Source organism: Megascapheus bottae, chromosome 2 (assembly GCF_031878675.1).
Source record: "Megascapheus bottae isolate mThoBot1 chromosome 2, mThoBot2.hap1, whole genome shotgun sequence".
In the NCBI taxonomy this organism is placed as follows: domain Eukaryota; kingdom Metazoa; phylum Chordata; class Mammalia; order Rodentia; family Geomyidae; genus Megascapheus; species Megascapheus bottae.
The window spans coordinates 57,113,469-57,135,760 of record NC_143510.1 but is presented as its reverse complement, the minus strand read 5'-3'; the positions used below and the strand labels follow the sequence as shown (position 1 = coordinate 57,135,760).

The 22,292-nt window shown below is 38.3% G+C and overlaps 1 protein-coding gene across 7 annotated transcripts in view; it reads left to right on the top strand.

Annotated features, from left to right (window-relative positions):
- The window catches only part of Ppm1h (protein phosphatase, Mg2+/Mn2+ dependent 1H), a 199,276-nt gene that overhangs the window by 65,554 nt on the left and 111,430 nt on the right, over positions 1 to 22,292 (top strand). For all 7 annotated transcript variants that reach the window (XM_090327879.1, XM_090327900.1, XM_090327884.1 and 4 more), the window contains one exon: positions 10,849 to 11,011. In XM_090327879.1, the coding sequence (XP_090184005.1) occupies positions 10,849 to 11,011 (163 nt within the window). The remainder of the gene's footprint in view (positions 1 to 10,848; positions 11,012 to 22,292) is intronic.

Here is a 22,292-nt window from a genome sequence, read left to right as displayed (position 1 = left end):
TAGAAAAGAAAAGAAATTTAGAGCTATTCAAATTATGATGTTATCTTAACTTGCTATGGTCTCTGACAAGCCTCAGCCACTTGCTTGAGATATTTGGGATTTACCAAGGAAGTCTTGATCCCAAGCTCATTTACTGATAAAGGTGCTTATAATTAAATATGTTTTTCCTTTGGTGTGTAGACTTCCATTGAAGCCAAGCATTAATAAAATTTATGATAGACTATAGATTTTGTACTGAGCTGGAACAAACCAAAGTGAAATGGAATCATTCCCCACCAGTGCCACAGAATCAAACAGGAACTTTAAGGAAATAGGAAAATCCCAATGCAAACCAGGTTTTGTGAAAAATGAGATTTTTTTTTCAGGAGTGAGTTAAACCAGGCTCAGTCAACCTAAGCTGACAGCTGACATTATAAGGAAGTTCCTCCTGCTTTAATCTTTACAAGAAAGTGTCCAAAATATTCAAAATAACTAATTAACCAGTCCACCATTTTGTTTGTTTGTTTGTTTTGCCAGTCCTAGGGCTCTAACTCAGCACCTGGGGCACTGTCCTTGAACATTTTTTTCTCAAGGCTAGCACACTACCAGTTTTGCCACAGCGCCATTTCTGGCTTTTTTTGTGTGTGTATGTGGTACTGAGGAATCGAACCCAGGGCTTCGTGTATGCTAGGCAAACACTCTACCACTAGGCCACACTCCTAGCCTAAACCAGTCTCCCCTTTTTTTTTGCCAGTCCTGGGGCTTGAACTCAAGGCCTGAGCACTGTTCTTGGGCTTTCTCAAGGGTAGCGCGCTACCACTTGAGCCACAGCACCACTTCTGGCTTTTTCTGTATTGGTGGTACCAGGGAATTGAACCCAGGCCTTTGTATGTGCTAGGTAAACACTCTACCACTAAGCTACACTCCTGGACACCTGTCCACTTTTAAAATGATGTCATACTGTGTTCTCGTTCATGCTCAAGCCACCTTCCAAAACCTGATTTTTTTCATAATAACAACAGAGCAGTTTTCTAATTTTAGGTAGGATCTAACCTGGTGTATGACTCACTAATAAAACCAATTAAGTGTTAAAATATAGGCAAGGGACCCGGGAGTTTGGCCTAGTGGTAGAGTACCTACCTAGCATTCACCTACCACTAGGCCAAACTCCTGGCTCTTGTTTGTATTCTTAAATTGCATATTTAAAATTGACTTTTCACTTTCTTTGAAAACAATACATTTCTTTAACATTGTTCATAGTGTTGGTACCTCTGTGACTCATTACCTTTTTAGAAAATTGCCAATAGCCACTAAAAGCTATCTAAAATTAGGTGTGTGTGTGTGTGTGTGTGTGTGTGTATATGCAGTACTAGGGCTTGAACTCAGTATCAGGGCACTTTCTTAGCTATTTTGCTCACGGCTGGCACACTACCACTTGAGACACATCTCTACTTGAGGCTTTTTAGAGGTTAAATGGAAATGAAAGTCTCACACATGGACTTTTCGGTCCAGGCTGGCTTTAGCCTACGATCAGAGCCTCCTGTGTAGCTAGGATTACAGGTATGACCCACCAGCTATAAATACTGTAGTAAACCTAAAGGGTTTTTTTGACTTTATTTAGAAACTTCAAGCTCATCTGGTCTGAGGTGCTACCTCACCTGTGACATTTGCTTTCCCTATTCTCTCATAGATTGTTTCCCTTTGTGTTCTATGATACACACCTCAATTATAGCATCCTTATAAAGGAAGTCCAATTTTTATAAGAAGATGCATTAGGACTGAAAATATGAGCCTCAAAAATTAATTCATCAAAAAAGAAAACAAAATCCCTTATTTTCACATGGCCCCTATAGAATAGCACTGAGGCTTTGCATGGGAACTAAGCCAGCATCTAACAAAGGACAGATTTCCTTAAATAAATATTGAAATTGGACATTGATAGTAGTGCTTTTGCCAAGAGTACCCAGAGGAAAATAGAAAGGAAATACCTAAAGGGAACTTTTTAATATTTACTTCACTATGTTAAAGGTGACTTCTAAGCAACCCAATATGAAGAAGAAAATGTTGATATGTACGTAGGGATATCACAGGGACAACACTGCATCTTCTTTTGATTGTTGGTATTTTTTTTAATTTTCAGTTATTATATTGAGAAGAGAAATAAAGTTAAAGATAGCTCCCAAATGTTAGTATCCAATCTCATTCCAGCTAATATTGCTAGTGAAACCTCTATACATGTTAAGATCTACTTAAACCTGAAGCTCTCTCCCTTGTTTCACTTGTGTGATATATATGACCATGTAAAATTGACAGTATACAGTGGCTTTTGGTCTACAAAAATAATTTCCTTCTTACATGGCACCAAAACATGAAATTCTTATCATAAGAAAGGAAAAGAAATTTCATCCTGTCTTTTTTCCTTCCTGATGACATCTGGCTGGTGTTAACTGCACTGACTGGAGTGACAACATATTACCCTTTCCTACCTGGAGGTGGCCGAATCTGTGCCAGAGAAACTGTCATTCTATTGACAATCTAGGTGTGTCTGTCAATGTTTGTTATCAAAAGATTGCATTCCTGGTCAGAGTTATGGTTCGCCAATACCCCAACAATGAGAAGTTATCTCCCTGGAAGCTCCAGCCTCCTTCAGTGGTCTATAGTTCAGAGAACCACACGAAATACTGCTTTAAAAGGTCACCTACCAAAAGGAACTCTGATAAATCAATGAGTATATTTGGTCTTCGCATAAATGATTCATTTCTGTACATAGTATTTTTCTGTGTGCTTCTCAGTGATTTATGCATCAGCAGATTTTTACTTCATCTAATGGCCTTTATAAATACCCTTGTCCTTATTTAGTATAATTGCTGCCTGCTCAGCAGTGTGAACGCTTCATGTAAATGTTTCAGCCTAAACTTTTCAGAATTTAAAACTTCTCAAAAACAACATTAAAGTCTCCATTTGGTCTTTTCTTAAACTTGAGTGACCTAGGACCCTGGGAGCACAGACTGGGCATTCATGGGCAGAAAGGAGTAGGAATTTGTAGCTATCTGGGATTTTTCCTGCGTAGTCCACATAATCACATGGGACTTGAGAACAGGGCTCAAATGAATGAGTGGTTTGCTCCAGGTCCCTATGCCACCTTAAGGCTCTGCATGTCTCTGGTGGCCCACATCTTTGGGCCAGCAGGGGAACAATGGTGTGAGGGTGGAAAAAAATTTTCTAGTCCCTAGGACAAAAAAGAAGTCACTGGGGCTGAGAGCATGGCCTAGCGGTAGAGTCCTTGCCTAGCATGCATGACGTCCTGCATTTGATTCCTCTGTACCACTAAAACAGAAAAGGCCGGAAGTGGTGCTGTAGCTCAAGTAGTAGAGCTCTAGCCTTGAGAAAGCCCAAGGAGAGTGGCCAGGCCTTGAGTTCAAGCCCTAGGAGTGCCAAAAAAAATGTCACTGGCTTTGTATTCAATGTTTTAATTATTAAATCATATATTGAATGCTCATTATATGCTAAGCACTGTTGAATTCATTTCATGCCAGAACATTTAATTCTCACTACTTGTTGATGATGAGAATTGACTCTTCTCCCCATTTTGAAAGTGATTTGCCCAGGAATGCACAAGTAAAGTTAGACATTACACTGAAACCATTGCATCTGACCATGGTCCCTCTTCCCACTACTGTTTTCTACTGGGTTGGAGTGGGAAAGGCTAGTACTTAATGACTTGACATCTGTCAGATACTCAGCATGGTACATGGGCACATAGAAATCTTTCCCAAAAAATCTCAACTGTGTCTGTCTTTGCTGATGAAGTATTTTTTATTTTTTATTAAAGAATTTATTAACATTGATTTTTACATCATATTTTAAATGACAAGTTTAACAAACAAGTGTTCAAGAAGGGAATCTCTATTTACAATCACTGGGACTTAGTATTTAGAACTTAATCAAAATTAGGCTAAGGGTTTGTCTGTCATAGAAACATATTAATTTATGAAATAAAACATATCTAAAGAGTCATAGGTTTTTATGTCTATATAGTTATGTTTATATTTCCATTACAATTTCCATAGCATTGGGTATGCAGATATTGAGTTCTCGCTCTTGTACTCTTTGGATTTAATAGCCACATATTAAGGATACCATGCGCCTTTTGTTCCTTAGGTCTTGACTTGTCTCACTCAACATGATTCGTTCTAGATTCATCCACTTCCCTTCGAATGCCATTATTTTATCTTGTCTGTTGGCTATGTAGAATTCCATTGTGTATATATACCACATTTTCTGTATCCATTCATCTGCAGTAGGGCATCTGGATTGTTTCCATTGCCTGACTATTGCTAATAGTGCAGAGATGAACATAGCTGAGCAGGTGTCCTTATCATATCTTGGGTTATGATGTTCAGGGTAGATGCCCAGAAGTGGTACTGCAGGATCATAGGGAAGGTCAATTTTCAGTTCTTTAGGAAACCTCCACACTGCTTCCCAGAGTGGCTGAACTAGTTTACAATCTTACCAGCAGTGCAGTAGGGTTCCTTTTTCTCCACAACCCCGCCAGCATCTGTCATTGTCTTGAGTTCAAAATCTTGGCCATTCTTTTTGGGGTAAGGTGGTATCTTAGGGTTGATTGATTTTATTTGCATTTCCTTTATGACCATAGATGATGAACATTTTCTCATATGCTTTTCTGCCATTTTAATCTGTTCTTCTGATAAGTCTCTCTTTAGTTCCTTTGCCCATTTAGTGAATGGTTTATTGGGTTTGGGGGGGATTAGTTTCTTGAGTTCTCTGTAGATACTGGATATTAAGCATTTGTAAGATGTATTATTGGTGAATATCTTTTCCCAGTTGGTTGGCTGTCTCTCTACTTTTACGACTATGTTTTTATCTGTACAGAAACTTTTTATTTTCAGGTAGTCCTATTTATCGAGTTTCTCTCCAATCTGTTGTGACCCTGGGAATCTTTTCAGGAATCTTTTGCCTGTGCTTATGAGTTCCAGTGTCTCTCCTACTTTATCATGTAGCAGTTTCACGGTTTCCGGTCTGATGTTGAGGTCTTTGATCCACTTTGAGTTAATGCTTGTGCATGGTGAAAGGCTAGGGTCAATTTTTAGTTTTCTGCATGTGGCTGCCCAGTTTTGCCAGCACCAATAATTGAATATACTGTGTTTGTTCCACTGTATATCTTTGGCTCCTTTGTCAAATACAAGTTGCCTATAGGTATGTGGTTCTATTTCTGGGTCTTCTGTTCTGTTCCACTGATCTTCTGGTCTGTTTTTGTGCCAATGCCAAGCAGTTTTTGTTATTATGGCTCTATAGTAGAGTTTGAAGTCTGGTATTGTAATACCACCAGCATTGCTCTTTTTGCCTAGAATTATTTTGGCTATTCTAGGTCTTTTCTTGTTCCATATGAATCTTTGGATTATATCTTCTATTTCAGTAAAGAATGTCTTTGGGATTTTGATGGGAATTGCATTGAATGTGTATATCAATTTTGGAAGTAAAGCCATTTTCACTATGTTGGTTCTCCCTAGCCATAAGCATGGAATGTCTTTCCATTTCTTAGTGTCCTCTTTAATTTCTTTTGGTAGGCTTTTATAGTTTTCATTGAATAATTCCTTTACATCTTTGGTTAAGTATATTCCTAAGCATTTTATTCTTTGGGGGGCTATTGCAAATGGGATCATTTTCTTGATTTGGCCTTCTGTTTGTGTATTGTACAAGAAGGCTGCTGACTTCTGAAGGTTAATTGTGTATCCTGCCACTTTGCTAAAGTAGTTTATTAATTCTAGAAGTTTGGGAGTGGAGTTTTTTGGGCCACTCAAGTAGAGGATCATGTCATCTGCGAATAGGGATAGTTTAATTTCTTCTTTCCCTATGTGGATCCCTTTGGTGTCCTTTTCTTGCCTTATTGCTCTGGCTAAGGGTTCCAGCACTATATTGAAGAGAAATGGAGAGAGTGGGCATCCCTGTCTAGTTCCTGATTTTAAGGTGAATGGTTCCAGTCTTCCACCATTTAGCATAATACTGGCTGTAGGTTTTTCATATATGACTTTAACTATTTTGAGGAATGTACCTCTTATTCCTATTTTTTTCTAGTGCTTTCAACATGAATGGATGTTATATTTTGTCAAATGCCTTCTCCGCATCCAAAGAAATTATCATATGATTTTATCCTTAGCTCTATTAATGTGATCATAGTGTATGATTTTTTAAATTTGTTTCTGGATTCTATTGGCTAATATTTTATTGAGGAGTTTTGCGTCTGTGTTCATTAGAGAGATAGGTCTGTAGTTTTCCTTTTTTGTTGGGTCTTTCCCTGGTTTGGGGATGAGAGTAATATTAGCTTCATAAAATGAGTTTAGTATTGCTCCTTCTGTTTCTATTTCTCGGAAGAGTTTCAAGAGTATAGGTGTTATTTCATCTTTAAACGTCTTATAGAATTCCACAGTGAAACCATCTGGACCTGGGCTCTTTTTGGTTGGCATTTCCCTGATTGCTTCCACAATTTCCTGGTAAGAGATTGGTTTGTTCAATTTGTTTACCTCAGCTGCTGAAGTGGCCTTTGTGACAATTATGAGTTCTCTAGGCCAATTAACTTTTTGGTTAGAGCTCATTACTTTGAAGATAGTTACTTTATAATTAATACAGGTGACATCAAATGAATGTATATAAAGTCATGCTTAGGAACAAGTGAAAAGTAGGCAAAAAAAAAACCCAGTTGCAATGAAAGGCAGGCAGGAATTTTTCTGAAATGAAGGTGGAGTTCATTACAGAAGCAAATTGTGAATAGTATTATTTCACCAGTAAAAAGAAGATAAACAGGTTTCCTAAAGGCATAAGGGACATACAGAATGAATCTCCTGCTGCTTTTTTTTTTATATATCTTCATGATCAGGTTCATACCATACCTAGTATTTAGGTTATAACTTTGAGCTAAAACTAACGTGCACAGGAATTTTTTACTTCCAAGTCCTTAAAGTTCTAAGTTTACCTGTTTTTATATGGAGAAAGAAACAAAAACCCTATGTGTGATTGAAAGAAGGTTCCTAGGTGAAAGCAAACTTTTCCATGTGTCTCTCTCCCTGGACAAATGCGATCTTTAGAGTTGAAAAACTGGAAATAAAGTTTCTGTATTAAAGCAGTAGCCACCCTTCACTATTTTTTCCTTCCTGAATTTTTAATTCAAGTTTGAAAATTACCTAGTTCCTTAGATGACTAAAGTCTTCCTGCCCCCATCCCAACCTTCCATACTCACACTTTCTCTCTCCCTCCCTCCCTCCCTCTCTCCCTCTCTCTCTCCCTCCCTCCCTCCCTCTCTCCCTCTCTTCCTCTCTCCCTCTCTCCCTCTCTCTCCCTCTCTCCCTCTTTCTCTCTTTCTCTCCCTCTCTCTCTCTTTCTCTCTCTCTCTCTCTCACACACACACATGCATACATGCATGCAGACATGCACATGCACACACACATCTTAGCAACTCAGTAATTTATTTCATGATTACAGCTAACGAACTGAGATTTGAAGAAGAAACTTAGCTAACCTCTGCCACTCACCAGCTGTGCTTATTCTTTAACAGACATTTACAATGGTAGCTAATTCAGAGTTGACCAGAGTACAAAGTAAGTGACTTACATGAGAAGTGCTGACCATAGCCTCTGGCACATAGATTATTCTCAACACATTACGTAGTTATTCTTCCCACTAGAAGTAGCCATGTCAATTCTGCCTCTTTCCTTCAACAGCGCCTGCTTTGCGCCATAATTCCGGGAGAGAGCCTGAACTGTTAACAGCCACAATTTACTACCTCTGGTTTAATTTCAAGGAAATATTTTCCTTCATTATAGGAGATTGGAAAATAAGATTACCAAAAGTAGAATGGTTTATGGTTCCTCAGCATTTTGTTATAAAGCCTTGAAAATTAGCGTTATAGGCAGGTGAAGTTCTAAAACAAAATTACCTGGTGACCCCCCAGGAGTGTAGTAAAAGACAAGGATGACTAACACAAATGTTAATATCTAAGTAAACCATTGAATCTACAAAGAAATGAGACCTTTCTTGATCTGCTTTGCCCTTAGTAAATAAATATTGACCTTTGAGGAGCAGTGTTTAAGTTGAATGTTTAAGTTGATAGTGATTAAACTTTTTAGAGACAAAGTAAATTGAGAAGAATCAGATCTTTTACTAAAGCTATTTGGAGCATGGAAGTTAAAATACTATAAAATATGGAGTAAGAGGACAGAGGTATAACTCAGTCATAGCGCACGTGCCTAGTATACAGAAGATCCTCAGTGCCCCAAAATAAAAGGAAAGAGGATGTGTATGTATGTTATTTGAAAGAGTTGACTTTGTTATTTAAGTAATTAGGTTGGTACTTTATCATCTGAATAATAAATATCTGACTAGACAGACTTATAGGGTTGGGACTACTGTCTTCCCTCGATATTGACATTTCTGAACTTTGGTATTTTGTTAGTATTTTTTACAAGCTATATTCAATGTGACAAGGCCACCAGTAAGTATTCTTTAACAGCCCTGTAGATCTGATGAGTCATTGAAGTAGAGACCTTTGAACCATGAGCTGCTAGGAATAGATGCACAAAAGTAAACAGCCCAACCCGAGAGTGGAAGCCTAAGGAGCTTGGGACATTGAAGTGTATTCACAGAAATGCTGTATTTAGCTAAGTCTTACAAGGTCCTGGGTTTCTCATGCATATAATAAGGTATGTGGAACCTCCTGGTGAAGGTCAACTTTGAAGTTTAATATCCACCAAGAGAGCCAGGAACCAAAGTACTTTCTGGGAACAGTGATCATGATTTGAGTAATTACAGTAGTTTTGTAGACTGCTGGAAAACAGCAGCAGTTGATGAGTCAACCTGGCAGGTAGCTATTGGAAATCAGTGGTGCTTTTGGCTGTTATTGTTATTCAAAAAAACAGCAAAAATCAAAACACATGACTACAGCACAAGGTGAGGTGCTGATGGTGAGAGTGGTGCCAAGTTCCAGGAATAGCAGCTAGGATCTTGTAGAGAAGACAGTATGAAGGAGTGGCTGTCACGAATGGGGTTTTTCCAGCCAAACCTAGACTTCAGCATCCCCTAAAGAAGGCCCTCTATGGGAGACCTTGGTAGTGTAAACATATTTGTAGTAAACTGTCCACCGCAGACATGTTGCTTGGAAACACTACCAGTAACTGAGGAGAGATGAATATTATTCCATGCTTCCTTCCCCTGCCTGCCTGGTTCACTTCTCTGGGAGTAGGCTTAATATGGATTTTTCTTGACAGATGCATGTCCCATATCATGAGCTGAAGCTATAGACCCCTCAGTGACTTGGCCTGAATTAAACATGAGCTTCCCTAGGAGCGGAAGATGAGAGCTACCCATTCTTCCCCTTTGCCTCTTCCCAGACTCCTTCAGTAGCCTGAAAATGAGGGTGAGAACTCCATTTCCTCTCCTCTCAAGCCTGGACTAGAGCTACCTACTCTGCTTATTACGTACAACTCTGTAATCCAGCATAGCCTGGTACAGACTATCTGATATCCCCAGAATATCCTGTAGGCTTCATTCTGAATTCCAGCTGTGCCACATGGTGTAAATTACTTAGTTCTGGTGTGAAATGAGGCACCATTTAGTAACTACCATGCACATCGCCTTACAGTTTATTTTCAAGCCATGTGAAAATCAGTCATTCCTGGAGGAGGGAAAGTGAAGGTAAGGCAGGAAAGCAGATATAAACATTCCTTTTCATGACCTCCCTGCCCTTAAGAGTGTATGAGTAAATACCAAAGGCTCATCTGACTTTGAAGAGATCATCTTTGCACATTCTCATCTTACACAGGCCTCTAAGCAATACTTTTAAAACACTGTAGACCATGATCTTCTTTTAAAATTTAAAAAGCACAGTATATGAAATGAGTTAGATTTTTATTTATAAAACATGCTTGACACATATTAAGAATAACATATATAAAAATAGCGAAGCAATTTTGTTAACCCAACTATTTGAACTAGGAGAGATAGATACAGAAGGTACCTGAATGAGGTGGTGTGTTTTTCTGAAACTGACCTTTTGCCTGTAACATTTAGTAATTACTAAGCCCACCTCAATATATCTATAACCCCATCACTTGAGGGTTGAAAGACAGCCTGGGCTACACAGTACCACACTTTCTCAAAAATCTTTGAAACAAAAATTGCTAATTAAGCCAAATCAGTGTCAACTTGCTATGTTATCTTAGTGCCTATCTTTGCTGTTCTAGTCAAAATGCTCTGTAGCTCAATGTGATGAGTGTTGTTCTTGAAGAAAACAGTTAAAATGAACACTTTTGTCTTGTTCAATTCTGTGTGTGAAGTGAAAGTGAGTGTGGAATAGTGAGGTAGGGTTCTCTGTTCCTTTGACCTTTACAATTTGCTATAATTCACTGCTGTGTTGTTTGATAAGATTTGGTGGTGGCTTTGCTCTTTTATCAGTTGAATAAGATGAAACAGAATTCCCCCTGAACCAAACTTTCTGATTTATTGGAACTGCAAAAAAAAAAGTTCTAGTTTTGAATTAATCAGAAAAATTCATTGCCTGATTTCTTTTGACTAGAATGGGTCATGGAGTTGATGCATCTATTATGATACATATAAAGGTAAACTCAGTTCAGAGCAACTTCTTCAGTAAGTGTTGTGCTGGGTGCCGATGTAATTCCATTTTTAAAACTCTGTTTATTTAGGATATAAAATGCCATGGCCATAGGTCTTTTGCATTGAGTAGGGTTTTAGTTTTATGCCAGATGTAGAGACTTGCCTTGGCTGACCCTAGAGACAATGACTACACTCTCAGCTTTCTGGATATCATGGTTTGATGAGCTTTCCTGGCTTTTTCTCCAGAGTCATCAATGCCGGGAAGAGTACTCACAATGAAGACCAAGCCAGCTGTGAGGTGCTCACTGTCAAGAAGAAAGCCGGAACCATTACCTCAACCCCAAACAGGAATTCCAAGAGACGGTCCTCCCTTCCCAACGGGGAAGGGCTGCAGCTGAAGGAGAACTCGGTAAGATTTTCCTTGTCCTTGGTTTTCAGAAGAGGTGGAGCACATGCTCTCTAGCCCCACTAAAGGGTGTTAGGGATTTATCCAGGTGAGAAATGGAAGTAATACAAATCAGTGTCTCCTAAGTAATGAATCTATATTCTGGGCATCATATAATCTAAGGCAAGGTTACATGTGTTAGATGAGCTGGTATTTATATGTTTAATAAAGTAAATACACGTATATATAATATCTTTGGTGGCTTCAAAGAAGCCATTTCTAGGTCTCTATAAAGGAAGTGATCTAGAAGCCTCTCACAAGGGGTAGAAATAACTGTAGCTGTTGGCTTGGAGCCCAGCTGTGAATTTGCCCCTTTTTTTCCTCTTGCCTATCTATTAGAATTGGCCAGTTAGAGTCTGTGTCTGACATTCTTCCAAATTAATATTTATTTCAGTTGGCCCAAAGCCCTCATACTCCATGGGTAGCCAAGCCCACTGAATGCCCTGCCTTTGACAAACCACAAAGCACATTTCCTCTCTCCAGTTTCTGGAGAACAAAGCAGACATATCCTCAGAAAGTTCTGTCCTCAGAAAAGGACAGAAACTCATCAGCATTCTGCTCATCGATAGATTATTTAGTCCCAGAAAGGAGCAATCACTGAGAAAATCAGAGAATGTTGAACAAGACAACCCAAACGTGACTACTGTCATAATCTTAAGGATACTTTTTTGTATTACATTTCTTGTAGATTTTTAAAAGATGTCAGAATTTCTTCATAGTCTAAAAAATAACACCTTATTTCATTTATGATCAGAGAATACTAAAGAAATGCTGGCTGACTCGTTACTACTAGGACATTGTATAATTAAGAAAATTGATTTATGGGACTTATTTTCAAGACTGAAGGAAACATTGTGTTAAGCCTAGCCAAAGAGCTAGAGCTGAGGCTGTACTGGGCAGCAAAGCATTGTAATGGTTAAATACACAGATATTAGAGTAACAGCTCCAGGCAGCCTACCAGTTATTAATTAGCTGGTTAATGTTGCCTAATTACTTATTCTTTGAGTCTTGGTTATCTTTTCTGCAAAACGGGAAGATTAACAATAGTAACTACCAAATGATAGAAGGCAGCTGGTTGGAAGAATGAAATCCAGTCATCTGTGGAAAATAGGAAACTGTCTTAATTGATACCTTTTTAATAGATATCAGCAGTAATATCATGGAAGCAGTCCCTCTTCTGTCAGTTCTCCTGGATAAGACCCACTGAATTTTTTGTTTTTTCACTTGTGGATAAGAGATTATATGATCTTCCTTCTTCTGCTCTTCTCTGTTCTCCTCCACTCTTCTGCTTATGCTGTGGTTTGAACTCAGGCCCTTGTGGTTACTAGACTAGTGCTCTACCACTTGAGCAATGCATCCAGATTTTTTTTGCTAGTTTGGAGATGGAATCTAGGGAACTTTTTGATCCTCTAGATCTTACCTGAGTTGGTGGTATCCTCTAGTGTTAAAAGTCTTATATAGGTGTTGGGTGCTGGGAACATCAGCCCTAGAGTAAAAAGTGTGACAGGGTGCCAGGGTCTTCTATGACCTATCCTCATTACTGCTGCTGTCTGTGCCACCCCATCGCCAGGTCTTCCATTACTACTACTACCCTTGCCAACACTGGTGGCTTTGTTGCCACTTTCGCTGTTGAAGCTGTTGCCATTGCCACCAGGCCCAGCTCCGCTGCTGCTGTTGCTGCTGCAGCTGGAATGGGTACTGATGCTCCTCAACCCCACTCCCCCCACCTACACAGAAAAGAAATTATCCAGTACATGATGACACAAATGTATGTGCTTCTTATCTATTCTTGTTGGTTGCCTTTAGCCCATCTGCTTGTGTTGATGATTTTTTTTTTGGTCAGGATAATGTGTAGAGGGGTTACAGTTACATTCATCAGGAGTGGCTACATTGCTTCTCAAACCTTAGTACTCCATCTCATGTTTTTGTCCCCCTTTCATTCCTCCCTCCCCCTCCCAGTCATCTTATTTCCCCTTCCCTTCCGTATTTCAAATAAACAAATAAGTGTATATACAGTATACCTGTATACAAATTCAGATACAGTAACCTCTTGAGATTAACCGTAAGTGGAAGGAAAAAAAGAGAAAAGAAAAGAAGTAACATCACATCACCCTCAAAAGATATTATAAATATGCAAATGACCTTAGACAGGGTAAAAAAGGTTCTCACCTGCCGGAGCCAGCCGGCAGCAAACCAGGGTTCGTGGATTGGGATTCCTGAAATAGGGGCAAGGACTAGGAAAAAATAGAAGAGAGACAAACAGATGGAGTTCGGGAGGACTACAGCCCAAGTCAGCAGTCCAAGAAGTCTGTGAGCTCCAGACTGCTGCCTAAGACTGTGTCGTTTATTTTAAGTTCCGACCTTAAATACTCTTCTTAAAACTAGGGAACTGCCAGAGGCTACATTCATACAAAATAGTAAACAAATCACATATAGGATAATTGAGAAAGGATTAACATTGCTTAAAGTCATCATGATAAGAACTGATTGACATAGCTTAAAGTCATCATGATAAGAACAGATTGACATTGCTTAAAGTCATCATGATAAGAACTGATTGACATTGCTTAAAGTCATCATGATAAGAACTGATTGACATTGCTTGAAGTCATCCTGATAAGAGTTACTTCCTTGTGTATACTGTTGTGTAGGTCCAAGGTCAGGTCCAAGGTCATTGATCCCACAGTCGGTCCCCAACACTCACCACTGGAAAGAAGAGCTGTGCTACGTTTTTACTTTTGATTGTGGTAAAATATAGATAACCTAAAAGTCACCATTTTAAACCATATTATTGGGTGGCATTAAGTATATTTACATATTTGTACAACCATCACCATTATCTAACTCTAAAAATGCTGGTCTTTTCAAACTGAAACTCTGTGCTCATGAGACATTACTCTTCCCTCCTCTAAGCCCTTAATAACTACATTCTATTTTCTTTCATTTCCTGAATTTGAGCATTCTACATACTGTATGCAAATAGCATCATATAGTATCTGTCTTTTGTATATGGTTTATTTCAGTAAGAATATAGTCCTTAAGGTTCATCCATGAATCATGTAACATGAATCAGAATTTCCTTCTTAAGGATGAATATCTCATCTACAAACATACCATATTTTATCTATTCATTGACAGATGGACATTTGGGTTGTTTTCCCTTTCAGGCTATTTCTGAATAATGATGTGATGAACATGAATATACAAATATCTCTTGAATTCCTACATTCAGTTCTTCTTTATATATTTCTGGCAGTTGGATTATTGGATTATATGGTATTCTGTCTGTCGTGGTCCTTTGTCCTCAGTCCCTCTCGATTAGTAGGAGGGATAGGGAAAAACATGCCCCGACCAGGATGAGCCGCAAGAGGAGAGGGCCTACTGTCCTCCTGTACTCAGCCTTCTTACCCCGGGGCACGAACAGAGATGCCACGCAGCTTCATCAAGGCAGGAAAATCTCTATATATTCCCCACATCCCTCCTCCTTATATTCGGTGCCATAGCCTATCAGCATAACAGGTGGGCAGGACAAAGAGGTCCACGTGTTTACCCCTACTACAGGTCTCAGCAGAAAGTTATAAGACATGGCGTTACTCGGCCCCCAACACTGTCTATTCTGTTAATTCTGTTCTCCATACTTTTGATACTAGTTTACATTCCCATCAGCAGTATTCAAAGGGATGAAGGTATGTAGAAGTTTATCAGTAAGGAAAGGGAGTTTTTGGTAGAAGGATGGAAAACTGTGGGCACATACTCTTAAAGCCAAAGTGGAAAAACAACAAAATAAATAACACCCTGATTATCTCACCATGAAAAAGTAAGTTGGCAGGTATGAAGAATGAAAAAAAGTGTGTGGGATCCCTCTTAAGCAAATGGAATTCCATTTGCTTAATTTCTCCCTCTTTCCTTACTTTCTTCCTCTTTCCTTTAGGAAAGATGCTGTGTTGAAAATAATATCTTACCCCCAAACACTCTTTTGCCTTCCACTTGAAGGCCTTTTAATTAATCAGACCAAGATGTTTGAGAACTGATCAGCCTTCCTCTGCTTTCTTTCTTTTGCTATGAACCATTTGCTGCGTCATACTAATTTCCATTAGCATGAAAACTCATTTCCAAGGAGCATTGGCTTTTTCAGTTCTCAAGTATTTAGTCCTTCTATGACTGAGATAATAAGGTGGAACTATAACAATGTAACTTCTCTGAGGAAAGAGGAAGCTCACTAAGCATCTTATAGCCTTAGTGTTAAGAAATGCATGTATTATAGAATATTTAAGTGGAAAAATAAATGATTATAGAAATCACCAAAACAATTCCCCTCCCTTATCACCCCACATATGACTCCCTCTTTGGAGCAGATTTGAGCTTGAAACCAGAGTTATGGACAAGTGCATTTGAAGCCTATTTCTTTAAAAGTATCTTTTTGTTGTTTAATTTAGTCAAAACACATCAAAGTATGTAGTTTCTGTATCTGTTAGTTCAGTGTCTAATTACAATAACAGGAGATGGCTGTGTCCCTATCAGGGACAAGTTCATCAGCAGGGGAGAAGGAATCTGATTATCTTTCTCAGCAGAAGACATGGTAGCCCAGTAGGAATTCAAAGCAGTGAGGGTAAATTGGAGCAGGAGAGGTGGTGAGGAAAAGAAGAATGGGACATTTTTAACTGTGAACTGAACGTCTGCCATTCTTCCACCCATTTTCTGTAAGAAGATTCTTTCAATCCAGAACATTACAGTGAAGGTTACTTATGGCTCCTCACTGACAATCCTCCTGGAATACTTGTATTCATTTGGAAAGTTAACTGTGCAATAATGTCATCACCTTATAAAAGGCAGTAGGAGTGCTATTATTCAATATCTACTTTGCTTATCGTAAATTTTGACTCGTTCTGTCAAGAGAATAAAATTAAATATACATAATATTTGCATATGGTATATAATATATATGTATACTTGTGAACTACCACTTGAGCTACAGCTCTATTTCCAAATTTTTGGTGGTTTGTTAGAAATAAAGAGTCTCATGGACTTTTGCTCAGACTGGCTTTGAACCACAATCCTTAGATCTCAGCCTCCTGAGTAACTACAATTATAGGTATGAGACACCAGTCAATCATATATATATATAGATACATATATATATACACACACATATATATACATGTATATATATCAACATATATCTATGTATATAGATTATATCAATTATATGTGATATATTATATATAGATACACATCGATAAATGTATATATGTGTGTACATATACATGGATACACATGTATATATTTGTGTATGTGTATATAAACAAACACACATATACATACATATACGGAAGGGCAATGGATTCTTTCCAAACACATATCTCTTAGTTCAGGGACAGAGAACTCTTGCCATTGTTCAAGCGGAGTGACTTTGACATTAGGTATTGATATCAGTCACTGTGACTTTAAAGTTATAAAATTATTGCCTAAGTGGGTGCTTATTTCCTTGAAGACCAGGATTTGAAAGAGATATATGCCATGCTAGAAACACAACTAAAGCTTGATTCCACAGTAGAATTCCCTGCTGTCACAACTCTTACAACCAGACTGAAAGAAAATAAATAGTGCAAAGAAGGAAACTTCTTGCTTCATTTGTAATCTAACTGCCTACAGCTTTAGGGATAAAGAACACGGGAAGGGAAATAGCTCTTGAGATTTTCTTTTCTTCTTTTTCCTTTTTTCTTAAATAGCATTTGTATGATAGAAATTGGTCTTAGTGCTTTGTCAGCATGAGTTCATATAACTTCATAATTCACCCATAAATATGCATTACTATCTTTACTGATGAAGAAACTGAAACACAGGGCTGGGAAGTGCAAAATCTCCACAGGTTAGCTTCTGAGTCTAGATTATAACATTCCTCTTTCTATATTTGCAGTTGAAGAATATAGTAGTTCTTAATGTTGATGTGAATACTTTCAATAAATATTTCTCCTTTCTATTTTAATTTCTCTCTTTGTTTAGGAGATAATCTCCTTTGTGAATTCAGAATTGGTATCACAGCTTTTACTGACTCAGGTACAGAACTGAAATGAAATTGTCATCCTTTCGGTTCATATAACTTAAAAGTCCATAACTTACTAAGTTATGAAACAGGCAAGAAGATAAAGGCTTCTCACTGAATAACAGCTATCTAAGTTTGAATCCTGGTCCTACCATTTACAAGATTAGTTAATTTCTGTAAGTTACCTGATCTAGTCATATCAAAGTTTCCTCAGCTGTACATCAGGAATAATAGTTTCATCCTCTCAGGGATAAAAATATGGAAAGCTGGCATGTGATACTTGATAAAAAATTAGCAAGTGGTTGTTATTACCCTAATAGCCACAAGGCAGCTACATTTCAGTATTATTTTATAATACTTATGATTTTTCTGTAATAATTTAGGGAGACATTGCTGATATAGTTGATATATCACAACATAAAACTTTCACCGCAAGTAAACTTTCACATTTGCAATATTCCTTTTACACTGTTGATATGGCTTCTTCTCTCAAGGTTGTATAATACCTGAATAGTTTATAAGGTAGGAAAAGGCGGGGGGAGGGGGAGGAGTCAAGTACTTAGCCAGGCATGGTGGCTTATGCCTGCAATCCTAGCTACTCAGGAGGCTGAGATCTGAGGATCAAGGTTCAATGCCAGCTGGGGCACCAAAGGACCTGAGACTCATATCCAATTAACCTCTAGAAAATGGGAAGTGGGGCTTGGCTCAAGGGTAGAGTAGTCATCTTGAGCTGAAGACCTCAGGGACAGCGCCCAGACTGAGTTCAAACCCCATGACCAACCCCCCCCCCCCGCAAAAAAAAGGCAAGTATTTGAAGCGTGTGTGTCTTTTTTTTAATTATTGTAAAGGTGATGTACAGAGGGGTTACAGTTGGAGAACAGTATACCCAAATAATAAGTACATTTCCTTTTGGACAGTGTCATCTCATCCCTCATTTTCTTCCAGGTTTTCCTCTCCCAAGTTACATAGTTAATTTCCAACACAGTTTCTAGTGAGTATCATTGCTGAATTAGTTTATCCTTTGTCCCACCATTTCTGTGTCTTCCTTTCCTCTACCCAAATCAGATAAACTTATATACAAGACAGAGGGTATAGAAATGAGAAACAAGGAAATGGGAATTTGGCTTAGTGGTGGAATGCTTGCCTAGCATGCACGAAGACCCGGGTTTGATTCCTTGGTATCACATACATAGAAAAGGCCAGAAGTGATGCTGTGGCTCAAATGATAGAGCTCTTCCTGGAGAAAGCCCAGGGACAGTGCTCAGGCCCTGAGTTCAAGCCCCAGGACTAGTGGGAAAAAAAGAAATGAAAAACAGTAACGAAGTATAAATGTGTGTGTGTGAGGGGGAGAACCATAAACCTCTTGTTTCCATTTCTTAGAGTTCGTTACAATAAGCATTGTTTTACATGATCATATGCACATAGCTATATAATCATATGCACATAGCTGTTGAGCCCTTGCGATCTTCTCCTAAGAATATCTTCCATGTTCTCACTCTTTGAATGGTTAGTGTCCTGTTTAATTTATCATGACCAAGTGTAATTTTTTTTGTCCTTTACTATCCATGGGGTTTACTTGTAGATTCATAGACACATTCTAATTATTTACAAATGAGGGAAAACATGCAGCCTTTCTTTGGATCTGGCTTACTTCACTTAATATAATTTTTTTCAAGTCTTTCTATTTCCTTACAAATGGGGTGATATTCTTTCTGGTGAAAGCATAGAATTTCATTGTGTAAATATGTCACATTTTCTTGATCCAGTTGGGCAAAAAGGAATACTATTACACTGTTGGTGGGAATGGAAATTTGTTCAGCCTCTCTGGAAATCATATGGAGGTTCCTTAAAAGACTAAACTTAGGGCTTCCCGTCAATCATATTCCTGGGCATTTATCCAAATGACCACAAAACCAGGCCACACTAAAGCCACCAGCACAATCATGATCATTGCAGAATTTTTTTTTACCATAACTAAGATATGGAATCAACCCAGATGTCCCTCAGCCTTTGAATCTTACCAGAAGGCACCCAAAGGATATTTTTCCCTGAGGATCACCCAAACCATCAGTAAAAACGATTTCTGGGACTGTATCCCCAATATGTTTATTCACTTGTAACATATGGTGTAAAACTATTAATAAATATAAATGTCTATTAAACTTACATAGTTTAAAAGCAGGATTTTAAAATAATAATGGTGAAGAGCTATATGATATTAAGTATATGAAAGGCATTTTTTCTGAGAAGTTTCTTTTTTACAGTCATTCTTTCTGTCTTGCTAACAGCACAGACTTTTTGTTATCCTGAGCTAATATCTCAAGGTACCTGATACCATTAGCTAATGTTCCACCAAGAACAATAGCAAGTTCTATTGCATATTTCAACTGTTCCCTTGAATGTTTTGGTTCTTTGGGCCTAGATATTATTTTCAGATATGACCATAATATCCTTATTAGGAATAAATGTACTTGCATTGACATGTTCTTAATTTGCTCATGTTTCCTATCAGCACCATTTTTTTAATCAGTCCTGAGACTTGAACTCAGGATCTGAGCATTGTCCTTGGTCTTTCCTCAAGGTTAAAGCTCTATCACTTGAGCCACAGCACCACTTCCGGCCCTTTCTATGTATGTGGTACTGAGGAATCGAACGCAGGTCTTCATGCGTACTAGGCAAGCAGTCTACACTAGGCCAAACTCCCAGTCCCCTAGCATCACAATTTTTGTTGATATATACATGTGTATATGTAGATATGTATATGCATATATATACATACACATATATATGTATATATATGACCTATTGCTCCTCTATGAGGGTTAATTTGGCTTAAAATTAATAAATTTTTGCATTTTTTATTGTAATTAGTAAAAGGGTTACATGATATTTGCCAGATAGAAGGTGCATTAATTCACATACATTGATACCCTTTCACATGCCTTGGTACCCATTTCTCTCCCCCCCCACACCCCCCACCCGTCTTGGTTTACCCCCCTTCCCTATCAAATTTCAAATAACCAAATACAAATAAATTCAATATATCAGATAACAAAGTGAGATACTATAACAATATGAGATAACCAAGGACAGCAAAGGAGATGAGAGACAACATAGTACATTAAGGACAACAATCATTTGTTATATGGCTTTTATTTCAATATCCTGGAGGTCCTTTCAATTAGCTTCATACTATATGGCCTTATGTATCAAGATTTTGCTCTATTGCAGATCTCTGCTAGTAGAGCCCAAGGTTTCTACTGATTATGACGAATGAGGGAAACCATTGAGCCTAAGTTCCTTTGAGTCTGGCTTACTTCACTTAATATGATTTTTTCTAAGTCTTTCCATTTCCTAACAAATGGGGCGATGTCATTCTTTCTGACTAAAATTAATAATTTAATTTACTATACCACTTAGCTGGGGAAACCAAGGGCCCTGTAATGGATCACAGTTTATCAGAACTATTGGATGTGGGAAAACACCCAAGGTCCTGAATGCTTCTAGATGTCCCATTTAATGTCCCAGTTAGTGAAAATGCAAAGAACTCATTTCTACCACATGAGGGCGCCTATGTCTATGAGAAACAGTAGAAACAGAGTTTCTCATTTTTAGATAAAGAATCTGAAAGTATTCCCAGAGATTCTCTTTGTGCAAACAGATTTTTAAAGCTCCTCTTTCTTATTAAAATTATTTCTGTGATTTTAATTTATCTATGTTTATTTTATTTAGACTTTTTTGTTAACCATAAGTGATTTATGAAGTTTAATTGGTAGATGAGGAAAAAACTGGCTATGCTAGTTGGCTGATGAGTGTTCTTTCTTCCTCATTAAGGAGAAACCATACTTTGGTCAGAAGTAGTATGTGTGGGGCTATAAGGTTGCAGCTTCAAAAGCTCAGACCTATCTTCCATATACCTCCCTCAGTAAATCTAGAGGGTTGTACCTTTTACCTTTTTGTACAGTATTATGTTTTGAACTGAAAACAATAAAATATATAGGAATGTTAAAATTAATTACATTGACGTGGTTATCAAAAGTTAAAATAACTTTATAATATATTTTACTCTTTATTAGTGCTGCAGATAGATAACAAGACCTAGCTTAGTAATGTCCATATACTTAAAGTAGTAGCAGGCATCAACAGTAATTCAATATATTTGAAGTGGCAGTGTATTGAATCTTTTGACAAGTATAGGTACTGGTATTAACATTGTCTTGTGTTCTTAGTAAGACAAAGTGCTAACTTTAAAGGTTTGTGAAAATAGAGATTCATGGACTCTCTGCATCCTATTTATAGTTGCCATACATTAAGAATCCTGGTCCAGGCAGTGGTGCTGTGACTCAACATAGTAGAGCAGTAGCCTTGAGCTGAAGAGCTCGGGGATGGCATCCAGGCCCAGAGTTCAAACTCCATGACCAAAAAAAAAAAAGAATCCTGGTTCGGGGATTCAGCTTCATTTTGTGTGCCTGTACCTTCCTTGTACTCCTCTCTCCCTTCTGTTCATGCCACAAGTTCTGGGATACTATACAAACAGACATGTTCTTTCTTTTCCATATCTCCAGCTCTTTTTGAAGATAACAGTTATAGCTTATCCAGATGTTGATGAAGCACAAAGGTAGTGTGCTGTGTGGGATTTGTGGGCCCTCCATTCCAAGACTACAAGGGCCCAAGCTTTTCTGGCTTCCTGTCCTACCACCCTGAACCTGCAGTTTCATTTGTTTACAAAGGGGTTAGTACACCTATATATGGGGCTTCTGTGATACAGACAGGAAACAGGAAGGAGAGAAAGCAAAGGACCAGGCCAATTAAATTGGGCATTTTTTTTTTACCAGGGAGTTCCATCCAGAAAACTCCCGCTTCATGCTCACTGGCCAGTGTATCACATTACAACACATAGCTGCAAAAGAGAAGAGTCTGGGAAGTAATGTGTCATGTCCCATTGCTGCCACACAGTCAGTTGTAAGATAAGAAGCTTTCCACCAGATTTTCCCACCTGCTACTCCCCTGTCCTAGGTTTCCAGGTTGATGCCTTCTGTGCCATCTTTCATTCCTTCCCAATAGTGTTCGGCCTATCTTAACATACAAATTATTTCTCTACTTCCACAACCCCCACTAATCTGTTTCTTCAAACAGAACAACTAGCAGAGAGGTATTAGAGGGGTCTTCTAGGGCCACCCCTCATTTTGGTAGAGGACTGAA